The 17,943-nt window shown below is 48.0% G+C and overlaps 2 protein-coding genes across 10 annotated transcripts in view; one reads left to right on the forward strand and one right to left on the reverse strand.

Annotated features, from left to right (window-relative positions):
* The window catches only part of STAB2 (stabilin 2), a 159,163-nt gene extending 153,948 nt beyond the window's left edge, over window positions 1-5,215 (forward strand). The window contains exon 69 of the mRNA XM_007109862.4: window positions 3,537-5,215. Within this exon, the coding sequence (XP_007109924.1) occupies window positions 3,537-3,587 (51 nt within the window). The 3' untranslated portion in view covers window positions 3,588-5,215. The remainder of the gene's footprint in view (window positions 1-3,536) is intronic.
* NT5DC3 (5'-nucleotidase domain containing 3) overlaps window positions 1-17,943 on the reverse strand; it is a 57,735-nt gene that overhangs the window by 20,544 nt on the left and 19,248 nt on the right. For 4 of the 9 annotated variants that reach the window (XM_028490505.2, XM_028490504.2, XM_028490503.2 and 1 more), the window contains 2 exons: window positions 13,056-13,120; window positions 5,910-10,338 (listed from right to left, as the gene is read on the reverse strand). In XM_028490505.2, coding sequence (XP_028346306.1) covers window positions 10,086-10,338; window positions 13,056-13,120 — 318 coding nt within the window. In that variant the 3' untranslated portion in view covers window positions 5,910-10,085. Of the gene's footprint in view, window positions 1-5,908; window positions 10,339-13,055; window positions 13,121-17,943 lie in introns of those variants that run through there. The other 5 variants (XM_055085268.1, XM_028490508.2, XM_028490507.2 and 2 more) reach the window with 3 other exon arrangements.

Here is a 17,943-nt window from a genome sequence, read left to right on the forward strand (position 1 = left end):
TGTCCTCATTTCTTTTCATTTTTCTTTATTTTGTTCCACAGCAGTGATTTCCACCATTCTGTCTTCCAGCCCACTTATCCATTCTTCTACCTCAGTTATTCTGCTATTGATTCCTCCTAGTGTATATTTCATTGCAGTTATTGTATTGTTCATCTCTGTTTGTTCTTTAGTTCTTCTAGGTCCTTGTTAAACATTTCTTGTATCTTCTCAATCCGTGCCTCCGTTCTTTTTCTGAGATCTTGGATCATCTTTACTATTATTATTCTGAACTCTTTTTCGGGTAGGTTGCCTCTCTCCACTTCACTTAATTGTTCTTCTGGGGTTTTATCTTGTTCCTTCGCCTGGGACATATTCCTCTGCCATCTCATTTTGTCTTACTTTGTGTGATTGCTGTTTCCATTCCGCAGGCTGCAGGGTTGTAGTTCTTCTTGCTTCTGCTGTCTGCCCCTGGTGGGTGAGGCTGTGCAGGCTCCCTGGTGGGAGGGACTGGTTCCTGCCTACTGGTGGGTGGAGCTGGGTCTTGTCCCACTGGTGGCCTGAGGCCATGTCAGGGGGTGTGTTTATCAGGCAGCTGTGCACTCAGGAAGGCTTTAAGCAGGCTGTCTGCTGATGGGTGGGGCTGTATTCCCACCCTCTGGGTGTCAGGCCAGAGGCGTCCCAGCACGGGAGCTTACAGGATGTTGGGTGGTGCCACGTCTCGGTTGAGAAAATGGCGGCCTCCAAGAGGGCTCCCACCAATGAATACTCCCTAGAACTACCACCGCCAGTATCTTGTCCCCGCAGTGAGCCACAGCCACCTCCCACCTCCTCAGGAGACCCTCCAATACCAGAAGGTAGGTCTGGCTCAGGCTCCTATGAGGTCACTGCTTTTTCCCCTGGGTCCTGTGTGCACCCTCCAAGCATGGAGTTTGTTTCCCCCAGTCCTGTGGAATTCCTGCAATCAAACCCTGCTGGGCTTCAAAGCCAGGTTCTCTGGGGGCTCCTCCTCCCATTGCCAGACCCCCAGGCTGGGGAGCCTGGTGTGGGGCTCCGAACTTTCACTCCTGTGAGAGAACCTCTGCTATATAATTATATTCCAGTTTGTGGTTCAGCCACCCGGCAGGTATGGGATTTGATTTTATCGCAGTTGTGCCCCTCCTACCGTCTCACTGTGGCTTCTTCTTTGTCTTTGGACGTAGGATATCTTTTTTGGTAGGTTCCAGTGTTTTTCTGTCAATGGTTGTTCAGCAGTTAGTTGCGATTTTGGTGTTTTCATAAGAAGAGGTGAGCTCACATCCTTCTACTCCCATCGTCATCCATAGAGTCCCAATAGTAGGGGATTCAGAGAGCTTACATGGTGGTGAACACATCCACATTGGGAGGGTGACGCATCCCAACTCCACGGGGCAGGAGCTATATTGAATTTCTGTAAGTTGGCACTGAAACATTACAATACTTTATTGCACCACTGTAAGCTTGTAGAGTGCAACATTTGTTACTAGTTTTCTGCAGTGAACCAAATGCAAATATCCCATGGTTCTTAGTGCCTGTGGTAGCAGATTTAATATGTCTGCAATATTGAAAAATAACCAGATCATAAATCCTGTTTTTTCGATCAAACCCATGTAAAAGTTTCCAGTCCAAATTGCAAGGGCAAGTTCAGCTAAACTGCATTTACTCATAGTCTATTTCTGTAAGCCTTGTGATATTGAAATCAACCTCATTTTGAAAGCAAGGGGGAAAAATTACACATCCTGTTCAATGCTCTCCATGCCTTCTCAGCTGTCTGGCCTCTTCTCAGGGCTCCATGAGCCCCGTGCATGAAAGGCTCGCCGGAGGCAGGTGAGAGAGTATCCCAGATGCAGGGTTCAGCTGAACCCTTCTCGTTCAACCAGGTGGCAAAAATATTCCAGTTATGGGAATCCCAAGCTGAGGATACCAGCCCCCAGTGTGCTTGATTCTCATACCTTTTATTCTGAGGGAGCAGGCATTGCCTATAAACTATCTGGAGTCAATCTAGACAGCATGAACATCCATGATGTGAATTAACAAAACTTCAGTGCTGATCAGAGCCACAGACAGCAGACGGTTCAGAGTGGCTGCCTCTGGATTGTGGCTTCTGATTAGACCCTAGAGTTCAGGATGAATTTTCAACTGGAAAGTTTTTTTGTAATCAGAGTAACAGCCACCTTTTGTGGGGTGCTTTTTAAAGCTTCCTTAATGTAGTATCTAATTTAATCCTCTCACCTCCCTGTCCGGTGACTATTACTAGGATTCTTTATAGATGAGGAAACTACAGCACAGTTCAAATGATTTGTCCAGGGCCACACACCTTCAAACAGCAGAGACTGCACCCAGCACGGGGCCCTAACCTCCATGCCATGAGCCACGGGACAGCAGTGTGAAGCCGTGCTCGCTCCCAACACGTGTGTCCACGGGGCACTGGGGGAAGAATCATGTTTTAGGCTGTAGGGGAGGAAGAAGTTTTCCTTGACCCTCCTAAGATCCCTAGCTGGGCCTGAAAAGTAAACTGATACAGACAGACTCACAGGACAAAAGCATGCACGTTTTACTGAATGTTTACCTGTACGTGGGAGCCTTCAGGAGAAAACAGAGACCCAAAGGAGGGACCAGAAGAGGAAGCTTTTGTACCTTTTAGACAGACAACAGATGTGTGAGGAATTGACAAGAGAAAGAGGTTCGGGGCTAGGGGTAGTGAAAGGTGAAGTCCCTAGGAAGATAAGGGTTAGTGAACAAGGTTTGTTTGTACAGATTTTAGTCCCCCAGTTCCCCATCTGTGGTGGTGTCTTCTTTCCTCCTGGTACAGGGAGGGCATCTTTCACATGGGAATTCTGTTACCCGTTTCGGGGAAGAAAGGCAAGGGGGTCAGAGTGACCTTCCTGCTTCTGCCATTTTTTAAAAATTCCTTCAGTCTAAGACATTTAATGTGCCAAGGTGCTTTGTTTGGGGGTAGCGTGTCCTGCACCCCTTCAAGGCCTCAGACCAGTAGCCATAAGAATGCTCGACCCGGAAGGATCCACAAGCAGAAGGCCTGCACCCTCTGCGTGGCTCACAGACCTCTCATTTCCAGGGCCCTGAAAAGAGGAAGCTTTTGTACCTTTTAGACAGACAACAGATGTGTGAGGAATTGACAAGAGAAAGAGGTTCGGGGCTAGGGGTAGTGAAAGGTGAAGTCCCTAGGAAGATAAGGGTTAGTGAACAAGGTTTGTTTGTACAGATTTTAGTCCCCCAGTTCCCCATCTGTGGTGGTGTCTTCTTTCCTCCTGGTACAGGGAGGGCATCTTTCACATGGGAATTCTGTTACCCGTTTCGGGGAAGAAAGGCAAGGGGGTCAGAGTGACCTTCCTGCTTCTGCCATTTTTTAAAAATTCCTTCAGTCTAAGACATTTAATGTGCCAAGGTGCTTTGTTTGGGGGTAGCGTGTCCTGCACCCCTTCAAGGCCTCAGACCAGTAGCCATAAGAATGCTCGACCCGGAAGGATCCACAAGCAGAAGGCCTGCACCCTCTGCGTGGCTCACAGACCTCTCATTTCCAGGGCCCTGAAGGCCGGCAGCTGGACAGCACTGACCCCCTGGGGGCGCTGTGAGGGCCGGGCCTGCCCCAGCCAGACATCGCCCGCCGCCACCTGGGCCCCCGGCGCTGCCTCAGAAAGGCCGTCAACTGTGAATCCTCAGCCCCAGTGGCCTGTGGGAAATGTAAGGTCCTTTGACATTTCAAAGTATGAAACACTCAAGCCGTACCTCATCTCTTTGGTTGATCTGGGGGATTATTCTGTTTCCTTGGGTGAGGGACCATATGTTAAATCCACCCACCAACCCACGGAGGCTGCTCCCTCCCTGACTCCCTTCTGTCCTTCCCGTGTACCTTTAGTGGCCAACACTCTAGTGACCTTGTCTTATTTCCCTATTAGACTGTAAGCTCCCAAAGGCAGGGACCTCCCTCGTTCGTCTTTATATCTCAGCACCCAGCACAGTGTCTGGCACGTGAAATGTGCTGACGTACTGGTTACAGAATAGAAATAAAGTCAGTGGAACAAATCCAGTGTTTTGGGAAAAAAAAAACGACTGTTCGCCACAGGAGGGGGTGAAACTTTGAAGGTAAAACCAACTTGCTTGGGCTTCTTAGGGCCTTTTCAACTAGCCAACATCTGCCTTATGAACGCTTCTTTCTTAATTCTGTTTTGTTTGCTTGTGTGAAGAAGACATGAGAACCACACTGAGATACCACCTCACACCCACTAGGATGGCCATCCTCAAAACCACAGACAATAACAATTATTGGCGAGGATGTGGAGAAATTGGATCCCTCCTAATTTGCTGGTGGGAATGTAAAATGGTGCCCCCACTGTGGAAGACAGTTTGGCAGTTCCTCAAAAAGTTAAACACGGAATTACCGTGTGATCCAGAAATTCCACTTCTAGGTGGAGACCCAAGAGAAATTAAAACATGTCCACACAACAAATTACAGAGGTAGGTACATAGCAGCATTATTCATAACAGCCAAAACGTGGAAACAACCCAAACGTCTACCAGCTTATGCATGGTTAACCAGTGTGTCTAGCCACACCGTGAAATAGCATTTCACCCTAAAAGGGAACTAAGTGCTGATACATGCAACACCACGGATGAACCTTGAAAACATGATGCTCAGTGAAAGAAACCAGACACAAAAGACCACACGCCGCATGATTCTATCTACATGGAAATGTCCAGAATCGGCAAATTCATAGAGACAGAAAGGTGAGTGAGTGGTTGCCAGCTAGGGACTGGGGTAACCGCTAAGAGGTACGGGGTGTCTTCTGGGGGTATGAAAATGTTCTGGAATCTTACACAAGTGATGTGTAGGCTCAGGCTAGTTCTTCACCGTGCAGGACTCTGCAAGGCAGGATGTCCACCACACCCTCAAAAGGCCCAAAGTGGCCTCTCCATCACTGTGACAACCGGGCACCCTCCAGCCCACCCACCACCCATTTCCAAGCTGTCCCTGGGGGTAGCACTGGCCATGCTCAGGAGCCACCGCTGGGGATGGAGAAGCGAAAGGGCGGGCTGAGCAGACCTCAGACTCTCCTCTCCGTCGCCCTCACAACCCAAACGACTTTGTTCCACATCGTCAGGGTTTTTGCTGAGCCAAGTCCAAAGTCCAGAAGCCCCAGAGTCTCAGAAGCTTTCTCACAACACTAGGAAAGGGAAGAAGCCCCCGTGGCAGGCACAGGAACAACTCACCACCTCCTCTCGGACAACGTGCCGTGATGAGGGCAACGCCAGGTTTCCAGAAACTCGCTGCCCGAAGGAACGTGGGACCGATTCGCTAGTGAGTCCACCAACTCCACCATCAGAAGAACAGAAAGGCACGTGATTAAGAGGTATCCGTGGGAGGAGTGAATGAGATGAAGTTCCTGGCACAACGAGAGGTCAAGGACGTTAAGGTGAAACACACACACGATTCAGTTTTTTTAGAAGGCTCTTCAAAACATAAATTTATCCAAAACCCAGCAGTGAATGGACTTCACAGCATGCATTCCTAATTCAGTATTATTCAGTTTTTTCTTCCCTTAAAAACATTGCTTCCAATTTCCAGCTTTCCTGGTAATTTGACTGCAGACAAACAGGTGGCTCACTGTCATCTCCTTGTTCTCAAGGAGGGAACAGTCTGTGAGAGACAGAAATTCCAGGTGGGTTACCTGCTGCCCACCTAAGGCCAAAACGCGTACCGATTTTCCTTCCGTGGCTTAATTACATGGTCCTCAAGCTCTGAAAACAAGCGAGTGTGCTTTGCTGGGGGTGGGCGAACAAGGGTGGTGAGGAATGAACCATAAATCTTTCACCCTTGCTCTCAGGGATATTCTTTTTTGGGTACATTAGAATGTGATATGGCTTTGCCACTAACTGAAGCACACAAAACAGATGACTTAGAATAAACCGGACGATACAATTCAAACTTTTATTTGGCAACAAGTTCAAAGTCATGTAACATAAAATCAACATTTAGAATAAATAGCAAATTCACATTCAGAATAAACTGTAAGTCTATCTAATTTGCATTCATTGTGCCTGAAATTAATTAAACAGGCACAATCTGTCATTCTACTGAAAAAACAGTTTCCTAGGTCAGAGTTCAAGCCTGCGGTATAGAAAAGTACAGAGCACTGCTGTGGGTGGGTTCCCTGGAGAGCAGGCACTGAGATGGGGACTGTCCTTGGGGGCAACACCCGGGAAGGGGAGAGAGGATGGGAAGGGAGCTGGGCTGCAGTGCAGACAGAGAGGCCTCAGCTGTGTGCCCTCCCCCCGGCTCTGGGGCCGAAAGGCCTTCAGAGTTGCTCCAGGGAGGGAGCTTGACCACGTCCTCATCCGAGGCGGGACCTTTCAGCAGGGGAAGCTCCCAGAGAGGACTGACAGCTGCGGACGGTAAGCCAGCAGCACACCCAGCAGTTGGGGGGATTAAGTCCTTCGGTCCTGAAGGGCGGTCTTCTGGACATCCAAGCCCATCACACGCTACTCGCACAATCACAGATGAGTGCAATGAGAGGTATATTCAATGAATGCCGAGTCTGGCAGCTCAATAGCACAACGACAATCACGCCGTGTGCTGGAAACACAGTATTTTACCACTGGCCATGAAAGCAAATATGCCCAGAGAGTAGCTCGTAGGGGAACATGGCGCACTTACCTACAGAACTTCTTTCTACTGGCTGCACCCAACCGTGGGCTGCTTCATCTGCATGCTTTCAGCAAGGTCATCTCGCCATTGCCACCAACACAATCCATCAGAGCAGGGGTCAGCAGACCATGGCCCGAAGGCCCAATCCAGCCTGCAGCCTGTTTTCATAAGCCAAGCTGTACTGGACCACAGGCAGGCCCAGTCCTAGAGAGGGGCCGCAGAAAATGGCCCGCAAAGCTGAAAGTATTTACTGCCTGGCCCTTTACAGGAAAAGTCTGCTGAACCTTGCATTAGGGAAACTTCACTTCCTTTCTTTTCCTCGATCCACTAGGGTATTAAAGGTTAGCTGAACTTGGAGCCAAGCTCCCATATGCTAACGCAGAAAACTGGTACACAAGGAAATCAATACTAAGAGGGCAAATCATAGGTTGGCTCCCTAGTAGTTGGAAGAGAGCAACCAAGGAACCCTGCCTCTGGCCAAATTCAGTCTGAGAGCATATTCGAGACAAGGGCTCCCAAGTGGGTGCAGCAGGTGAACATTCGGCTGAGTGGAATCCAATTCCGGTATTTAGCGCACTCTCTACCGCTTTAGAGGCCTTTGGGGACAAAAAGAGAGGCAAAGCTATTTAGGTCACCCAAAGCTAAATTAGTTAGGAGGAAAGATTACTTTTCATTTCTCCTTCGCGCTAATTAAGAGGACCAGTGCCTTCAAAGCAACTAGGAATTTAGTCTGAGGTGTGCCTGAGTCGGTAACGTGTGGTTTATGTTGCATGGCATTAACGGAGCTGAAGAGAATTTTTAAAAGGGGGGAAAAGAAAAGAGGCTATGTTAGGAGGAAAGTGGGAGCTCTAAGCCAAACTCCTAAAATATATTAAAAGCCAGGTCTCATCTATTAAAAACAACTCTGGAAAAACCAGTTGTGCAGGTTCCTTCCAGGGCAACCAACTACAGGTACGTGAGCCCTGGGGGGCAAGGACTGCCCCGGACTGTGAATTTTTGCTCACATCATTCGGAGAAAATCAGTCTAACTGATGCTAAAAACGGAAAATATTGTCGTAATGTGCAAACTAATTTTATTCCGTTCACTTTCCAAATTGATGGTTTAAGTGGGAGAAAATAGACTCCCTTCCCTTGTACCCATATGCCTTCATAAGTGTGCGCACCAGAGGACAAACCGGGAAGAACAGAATGCAGTGCATCGTGCTGAAAACCCGCTGAGTCACGACAGTGACGAGTTAAGACTGACTGAGCACAGACAAGAATGCCTCTGTCCTGGCCCCAGCGCGGGTTCGCATCTGCCAGGCGCGTGCTCGGTGGGCCCCGCGCGGAGAGATCTCAATACCGCCACGTACCATGGCCCACAGACCGAAACCTTAATTGGTGATAAATCGTAAAATTCATTATTCACACCCAGAAAATCTATTTCTTCCCCCAGGCTTGGGTCACCTAACCTAGATGTACATGAAAGCAGGTTGTAAGAACAGTTGTACTTCATTCTTGAGTAAACAAAACACCCTATCACTGGCACCTAGGAGAGATATCTAATGAATACCTGATTACATAAAAACTAAGAAAATGTTTTAAAATAATACCTCCTTCCTCACTCAGCTTCTCCAAAGCAGAAACTAACAGCCCAAAGCACCAGTGTACCCTCTGAGGACCCCAACACTGAACATTTCTGGGCACCACCTGCACCCCCGAAACTCCAGTCTTCCAATGCACTTGGATGCTTAAAACCCCTGGGCGCTAACAAACAGCAAACAAAATGCCTCCTGCTGTCTGAAAAAGGAATGGACTACTGTGTTCATAATCAAATTCAGAAGGAAAAAACGGGGGCTAATTGGGCCTATTAGGTCCAGAGAATCACCTTCACTATTTTAGTTAAATACAAGAAACTATCACAAGTACACTCCCATTATAACAAGCAGCATTACAATGCATGCTATGGCACTCATCTAATTTCCACACTCGGGCAGGTATCCTGTGGAAGGCCAAGCGAGCATTTCATCAACAACTGGCTCCATACACGAATCCATTAAAAACGCTGAATAAGCGAGCACTCTCTCCACAAGCCCCCTTCCTCCCGTACCTGCATCCTTTACGTTCAGGGACGCGTGTCACTTGCCTTGTCCTCAGAAGGAAATAGGAACGCTCAGCGAGCTAGGTCACTTCCAACTCTGTTTCTCTTAGCTTCAGTGCCCTTTATCCTCTCCCACCTTTAACACAGACACCTAAAGAAAACCACCCAAACTCCCAAAACAGACATACAAACATGGCAGGAAAGCAATCTAAGAGGAGGAGAGGGTGGAAGATGGCTAAGAGGAGAGGGCCACCTCCCTCCCCCCCTGCTAGTTTCAAGCCCCTCTCCTCGGCTGACAACTCAGGAGAGAGACAGGCACCTGCTCGTTTCCCTCCGACAAGGATGGTTTCCGGTAATACACATTTTAATAAGACTGCAACACAGCCGGTAGGGGTCACGGCGTGGCACTTCATTACAAGGACATTTTTTTGGTTTCATTTTCCATCCTCCAATGATCACATTCAAGCAATATACGGGTAGCAGTTTCAGGGAAAATAAATTCCTGGGAGACCCACCACAAATGCACTGGCATTTGTCTTCTGACCTGTTCGTTTCTCACAGCCTCATTCCACAAAGTCTGTTCTGCTGGCTGGAATTTAACCAGAAGCTCTTCACTCTTTGCCCTCCTCTTCTGGGGAAGGGAGTGAACCTGCCCATCACTTGGGGGCACAATGGCCCTTCCCCCGCAGGGGGCAGGACACGGGAAACGGGTACCGAGGACAATCAAGGCCAAGGACTTGCAACTTCTCTTGTTCTTTCTCACGAAAGACTTCCAGAGAGGCTGGGTCTGCTTTCAAGTGAGGCACCAGAGTGCCAAAGCCCTAGTACCAGAAGACATCTGGGAACCGGCTGCCGTCTGGGGACCATCTCTGCCGCTGACATCGTGGTTTGCTATCGGAGCGCTCGCTCAAGCGTCAGCTTTCTGTGAGCAGTTCACCGGTGCACACCACTGGGCCCCTGCACTGCCTGTGAATGTTCACTTTTTCCACGCGTTTTGCATGGAAGAGTCAAGAAGAGTTTCAAAACTTCACCTGCTGGAATCCAGAGATGGTATCAAGAAGCCTCCCCGTCCCAGAAAATCTGACGCCAGTCGCGGTACCTTAGTAAACAAGAAGGGCGATCACAGCGCGTTGACAGGAAGCCAGCTGCTGTCCCCACACGTACAGGAAGGCAGTCCCCGTGGGCTGCGAGCTCCTGTCTTCACGAGCTGGGGGGTATCCTCCGTAACGTACAAAATAGATATCACAAGGCATGTCCGTAAGCGACAGTCACGTCCATGCAAAGTCTGCCCGGTGCGGGGCCGCCGCCGGTCCTGGCTTTTCACGCCCAGGGTGCCTGGGCCGCTGGCTACTTGGCCTGGGCCTCCTGCAGGAGCGGCAGCCTGGCGGCCGGGGGCCTGTCGGACCAGGCAGGAAGCTCATGCTGCAGCGGGGTCCTCCGGGGGTAGAACGTGTGGCTGACATCATAGCTCAGGAGGCAGCTCAGGGACGCCATGTAGATGTCGGCAAACCGCGACAGGCGCCGCAGGAAGTACGTGGGGTTCTGGTCTGTGCGGAACAAGCTTCCGAACTGGGTGTTGAAGGAACCTTTGGTCATTTCTCTGAAGAGGCAAGAGAAGAGTGAAGCAACAGACAGTGATTCCCAAAAGGTCTGCTTTTAGCTCCCGAAATCAAATAAAATCAAAATCAGTTTCCCAAAGAACAGACACATGTATACGTATAACTGAATCACTCTGCTGTACACCTGAAACCAACACAACATTGTTAATCAACTCTACCCCAATATCAAACAAAAAGTTAAAAATAAATAAATAAGCTACAAGGATATATTGCACAGCACAGGAAATACAGCTAATATTTTATAATAACTATAAATGGAGTACAATCTATAAAAAAATGTGAATCCCTATGTTGTATACCTGAAACTGATATAATATTGTACATCAACTATATGTCAATAAAAAGATTTTTTTTTAATCACTCTTTCACACGTATAGGACTCAAATTAGCCTAGAGCAGCTCCGATTTCTAATCGAGAAAACAGTCTGTCCATTCATCCATCAATTGGCTCAGATCACATTCCCCACTTAGGCCAGCCAGAGAGAACACTGCCGAAGGCTCCAGTGGCAACGCGTGAGCCTCTAAACCCGCACACCCCATTTCCCAAACAAAAACAGAGGGTGCGGGAGCTGCTTCTGAAGGTCCACAGAGATGCAGAACGTTCTCAGAGTCTCCAAACTTCCTTCGTCTACAGAATGGGACGAAGGCCCCCTTTTCATGAGGTTATATTGAGAACTAAGTAGGGAAAGAGAAATAAAAGCATATCATAAACTCAAAAGTACTTTATGTCTGAGAGATTAAGGATTATTTTATAGTGATGTAAACACATCTCTGCCATCCATTACAGGGCTTCAAGCACCTCCTCAAAGCCTGGATTATAGGCATCTTGCAAGACTGTTCACCCTACCCCAGGCTCTAAGCCCCTGCAGGTGTGCAGACACACGTCTGTGTGTAAAACAACACCCCATCACCCACACACGGGACATGCACACCATCCAGTCCAATGGCCAGGACCCCTACACACAGACTGTTCCAGCAAACTGGATAAATACCATTTGACTGTTAAAAAATCAGTTATAAACACAGCAAAGAACATAATCCTTTACACAACTGTGTGATAAAAGCCACTAGTTGGTAGAAGCCTTCTTTCGTCATATGGTGACAGCAGATGCTACAACAATAAAAAGTAGAAAATTGAAAGACCTCAATTAGGTCTGCAGGTGGAGCAACATAAATGGTTTTTAAACTTTTACTGAAAAATCTCATTGAGATGTGAGGTTGTCAGAGATTCGAATTCAAATCAAAATCTCTGCCGGGTGAAACGATTCTTTTCTCTAATAATTTGAGGTGCCTGGAGTGTAGGACCCAGGTCTGGCCTTCAGGGGCAAGGGGCCCAGAGTCAAATGACATCATAGCCCATCACCCTCTCACCCAACATTTTAGACCAATAATCACGTTGGAATAAGCCCCCAACAGCCAGCATGCTGAGAGGGAAGAGGAAGGACTGATTCAATACAGCCGTGGCCTCTGCAGCCCAGAGGGATGGGCTTGCCCCTCTCCACGCACACCAGCCCCCCCAGGCTGCCCACTGCTCAGAGGCCAGAACCCAGGAAGTGAGCGCTACTTCCAAACCTTAGGGACAGCTGTGCCCGGGAGGGGGGTGTGGGGGGAAACCACAGAGCAGAAACGGTCACATCAACAGTGTTCACATGCACAGCATCCATCCTCTTCTACAGGAAAGCACAACTGTCCACAGGGCCTCTTAAGAATAATCGTTCCCTTCAAATCAACCTAAATGTCCACTGACAGGTGAATGGATGAAGATGTGGTACACATACACAACGGAATCTTACTCAGCCGTAAAAAAAGAATGAAATAATGCCATCTGCGGCAACATGGATGCAATCAGAGATTATCATACTAAGTGAAGTAAGTCAGACAGAGAAAGACAAATATTATATGGTATCAAAAAGATAATACAAATGAACTTATTTACAAAACAGAAACAGACTCACAGAAAACAAAAAGCAAACAGGAGAGGGGAAGGGATAAATTAGGAGTGTGGGGTTAATGGATACACACTACTATACGTAAAACATATAAACAACAAGGATGTACTGTAGAGCACGTGGAGCTATATTCAGTATCTTGTAATAACCTATAATGGAAAAGAATCTGAAGCTGTACACCTGAAGCTAACACAATATTGTAAATCAACAAGAGTTTAATAATTAAAAAAAAAATTCAAGAATAACCATTCCCTTACGACACACACCCACCAAACTTTTCTGACAGCAGATGGGTTTTCTTCACCAATAAACATCATGATACTGACTGACTGCACATTCCTAAAACAGCAGTGTTACAAATAAGCACCAGGGTTGCAGAAGCCCCAAGAGTTAATTGTGGCTCGGTGGCTACTGTCCCACTAGCCACGCTGTGCCACCGGCATTGCCAACAACTGGACCAACGGCTGCCCAAACGGGGAAGTTAAGTGGGCTGGAAGGAGGGATGGACAGACAACAAACTCGAGGGCAGGCAGCAGGTGTGAGGGAGCTCACTGCTGCCTCGAGGAAATGTCACTCATCACTAACGGCAGCTGGCTCGTCCTGGATGCTGGGGGGGTCACAGTCACCCCTGGCAGCTGAGAGAGACTGTTTCGAAGCCTGCTTCAGGCAGGCCTTGCGCCAGGCGTGTGGGCTGAGTGAGCGTGGCCAGGGTGGGGGATTTTACTCTATTCAAAACAGGCCGCTCTTACCTCATCTCCTTCCTCTCCTTTTTCCACTCCTGCAAAACCAGCTGTGACTCCGCATCTCTGTGAACCTGCAGGACACAAGCCAATTATTGAGAAGGTTCTGAACATGAATAAACCTATTAGGTCATGAGAATTTTCTAATGGGCAGCTCTTCTGGGAGGAATTTTATTCAGGTCTAAGAGACAGGCACCTGCAGGAAATAATACATTTTCAGACTTCCCAGCTGCAATCTGCCCTTCTCCACCAAGTGCAGATGGCATATTATGATGCCATTAAGCAAGGCTCCTATTAAACTAGAGGTATTAAAGTATTATTAAAGGCTTTGTATAAGCACAATGCATATGCATCCACATAAAATATACGTGTATTATACGTGCGTAATGTATCCATTACACATGGATTATCCATTACACACATAAACATATACTTAATACAGGCTACCTAATACACATTTATATATATCATAAATATACGTATTATACACACACACACACACACACAAAAACGGCAGTTAAGTGGAAATAGCAGGTGTAACAGTACATCCACAAATTACAAGCATGTAAAAAAGCATGTGCATATATTTGGAAATTAACACGGAAATTTTTCTTTAATTTGTGCAAGGGTAGTTGAATTATAATTGGCTTTAATCTTTTTCCTTAATATTATCTTTTAACGTGTTTAAGAAAAAAAAAATTGTTTTTATAAAAGGCAAGAAGGCAGAGCACCTCACCCAGACAGAGAAGCAGAGAATTTTCTGGGTGGGCTGAAATGTGAGCAAAAGGCAAAAAGAAAATGACAACTGTACACACCCTAACACATGGATTCTCACAAGTCTCTCTCCAAGCCTCCTGAGGCTGAACGGGAACCCTCGAGCGCAGCCAGAGGTGCACGTGACCACAGGGGCAGCCTCAGGACCCGGAGGAAAATACCGAACAAGCACACCATCTGCTTCTGACGTGGCAGCCAAGGCCCTTCTGTTTATCACGTATGCCCAGGTCAACAGCTTGACTAAGTCACCTGCTACAGGCCTCTGCCACTCAGACAAAACCCTGAGCTTGTAATCTGGACTTCTGGCCCAGCACCGCTGCCTACACCAGCCGGAAGCAGCCACCACTGAATGACCACTGGCCGTGTGTTACTGGAGCACCGGAAGACTGGTCCAGCACATCTGGAGGTGTTGAGGTAGGTCCTACGAGTGTGGTTTCAATTAGCGCTCACATTTTAGATCAACAAATTACTCAATATAGAACTTAGGCACTACAAAGTATGAGACTAGGTCAAAACTCTGTAGGGTGCCACAAGGAATTTATTTATATAGATACATGCAGATATACACATACACACGCACACATTCATATACACACTTGTACAGATATACACGCATACTCGTACACACACGTGTACATATACATATTTGGCACCTACTATGTGGCAAGCGCTGTGCTATCTACTGAAGACGTAAGAGAGGAAAAGATGGAGGCCTGGCGGGGGGTACGCCCAGGTAAGCAGATCAGGACAAAACAGTGTGATAGCACACAGGATGGGGTATCAGTCTGTGGGCGGGAATTTTTCCTCCCACCTCTGCCCATACACCCTTCTTGGCCCACGAACTGCACTTGTGTCCAGTATGAAGGAGAAGCTTCTCCCGTACTTGCAGGAAGGGAGAATTCTCTGACTAGTGACCAGAAGAAAGATTACCAAAGTGAATCTTCTTGCTCCCTCCTTTTGGAAACTAGCTGCCACAGGCCATGTGAATGCTTCGCTCCCCTCTCCCCTCAGGTGGGCCCCCCACCTGAGGGCAGGCTCCGCAGACATGAAGAGTCTCCAAGTCCAAGGCACTTTCTCCAGCACAGCTTTTCCAGAATGGGGGGACAGCCAAGGATGACAGATCATCTCCAGCGAAGCCCAAGGTTGCCAGAGGGACATGCTAAGGAGGAACGCCCCAGAGATCTGAGCCAGGAGCATTTCCAGAGGAGGGGGCATATGAGCTCTGGGGGTGTGCACCTTAACCCAGCCTCCCCTTGTACCCTCCCATCCAAGGCCTACCCGCACCCCCCTCCCACCTGCCCTTTCTCTGTCATTTATCATCTCTCCCACGTGATCAACCTCCTTGGATTGATCCATCAGCATTTAAACACGCCCAAGGCTCTCCCATTAAAAGAAAACAATTTCTCCTGAGCCACACCTTTCTCCAGCTCTGATCCCCCTACAAGGCCAAACTCTGTAAAACAGCAATCTCAGGTGTCTGAAATCTACTTGAAAATACTTCAAAGACTGGGTATTAATTAGTTATAATTAACCTTTAAGTGATACCATGTACTCAAGGGTGGGTAGTTAGCACGGGAAAAGACTAACCAGAAGCCCACACCAGAGGCTCATCCTACAGTCACCTCAGCCATCTTTAGCCTCACTCATCAGTTAGCATACTCAGCCCTTCACCACTACAATCTACAAAAATGTACGGTACAGGCCAGCCCGGCCCTGTAAGAGCAGGATATCGCAATCTAGCCAGCAGCCTGACAGCCTGTGCCAGGGGAGGCCAAATCCAGCCCACCACCCACTTTTCTACTGGCCTAATGAACTTAAGAAAGGATTTTCCTCTTGAAACTGTTGAAAAAAAATCAAAAGAAAAATAATTTCATGATGCGTGAAAATGATATGAAATTCAAATTTCAGTGTCCACCAATACAGTTATAGGGATACAGCTACAACCGGTTGTTTACACACTGCCTAAGGCTGCTTTTGTGCTACAAGCACAGCTGAGTAGCTGCGACAGAGACCGTATGACCCGCACAGCCTAACACGGTGACTAGCTGGCTCTTTGCAGAAGCCTGTCCACCCTGGGTTAAATGTGGCTCCGATGTGGTTACCTGGGAAGCCTCTACACTATACACCACACGATCCACCGGCACTACCACCACGAGTCGTACCGCTTGAGAGTGCACCTCAAGGTTAGTGAACAAAAATTGAACAAAAATTATTCTTCATAGCTACTTTTTTAAAACCAAAATTTCAACACTGGCATTTAATTCATCAGACTTGGCTCCAAACAACGCTGCTGGCTTCCAAAAAAAAAAAAAAAAAAAAAGAAAATCACACCCAACCTCAGAGGACAAATTTCTCTCCTCAGAAAACAGTCCAGATAATATGCTATGTGCATACTATCAGAAAAAGGGGAGCTACAGAAACATTTGACACAGGATCACTGGAATAATGCATAGTTTTCCAGGTGAACACAGAGGCAGAGGAGAGAGTAGACAGGGAACAGGGAGAAGTGATGCTGATTTGGATATTTTTTAAATTATCAGCCACCCTCCTCTGTGTCCCAGTGAATCCACCCTGACAGAATGCTGTAAAAAGTGTTAGACACCGAGGTGACATAGCACGGAGATGAGGGCTCTGGGCCAGACAGCCTGGTCTAAGCCCAGCAAGTTAGTTTCCCCTCTCTGCCTCCGGTTCTTCATCTGTAAAGTGGGGTGATGTCAGTGCCCGCTTCCAAGAGCTGTTGTTGAATGAAATGCCCGTAAAGCCCTTGGAGTCTGGAGCATGGTAAGTTCTTGCTTCTGCATCGCTTGATTCTGCTGTCACTAACTTTTGAGATTCTGGAAAAGTTACTTATCTCTCAGCCTGTTTCCTCACCTGTAAAATGGGGCGGCAGCATAAATGTCAATTCCCTTTTCTTCCTTCCCTAACCCCACGCCTTACACAATTAACTCTATAAATCACAGAAATCTTCCCAGCGCTTCCGTTCTCTAAAACACACACTCCTTATTCATCAAACTTTTTATACAGGTCAGAGACAGGAAAACAAGAAATAAATTTGTCCTCAAAGCTGAAATGCAGCGACACCACCTACCTGCAGGCTGCATCTGTGTAGCTGACCAGCTACCTGCGTCACAGAGAGACCGCACCTAAGGCAAGGGGTCCAGCTACACCCGAGAGCTCTAAACCGCACAGCAAAGAAGCACTTCAGTGCAGTGCTTGAAAGCAGGGACTTGGGCACCACGCAGCCTAGGTTCAAGTTCTTGCTCTGTCATTTTATGACCTTGGACATGTTACCCAACCTCTCAAACACTCAGTTTCCTTATTCTAAAGTGGAAAATCGTACACTGGACAGCTGGGATGAGTTATGAATAATGTTGCACAGCAAGCATTCAGCACAATGCCTGGCATCTGAAGAGTAACTATTATTACTGTATGACCTATGCGCAGACTTAAAGCTACATTAACCCAGAATTGATGCCTTTTATTTTCTTTCAGACGGTCACCTCACAGACAAGCACAGGAAGGAAAACAGAACCAGTCCTCGTCAGAGATGAGTCAAGAAGCAACGTAGCCAGAGCACGCTGGAAGCGAGGCCTGGGGGACGTGTGAGGCCCCATGCCCTTCAAGGGTGCACCCTGGAGTGAGGACCTGCCACTCCCCGCAGCCCTGCCCGAGTCTGCTGCCAGCTGGGCCAGGCAAGGCGGCTCCCGGCCCATTTCCAAAGCAGGCCGGCAGGCCGTGGGCACCAGGCCACGGCCAGAGGCTGCAGCCAAGAGAGCAAGCATCCATGCCCCTTAACCTACAAGAGTCGGCACTCACCCCGAGACAGCTGCGGGCCAGGCCAGGTGAACCAGGCGAGAAAGCAAGGTGCCTCGTGAGACTGGGGAGGGGTCGCAGCTGCAACACAGGGCAGCTTCCACGGGCCAGGAAATCACTGCTGAAACAACTTTCCTCACTAACTGCCCCAAACTGGCTATGTAACTTACAGAAAGAAAAATACACCACCGAACTCCAGTGAGCCAGCAAACTGTAGGTGTTATCTTCAAAATCAGATGGAGGCTGCACACAGGGATCTTGACTCTTGCTTTGAGTCTCTTCCCAGTAAGCCGTGGTGCCCAGCCTGAAG

This window comes from Physeter macrocephalus, chromosome 6 (genome assembly GCF_002837175.3).
Source record: "Physeter macrocephalus isolate SW-GA chromosome 6, ASM283717v5, whole genome shotgun sequence".
NCBI lineage: Eukaryota > Metazoa > Chordata > Mammalia > Artiodactyla > Physeteridae > Physeter > Physeter macrocephalus.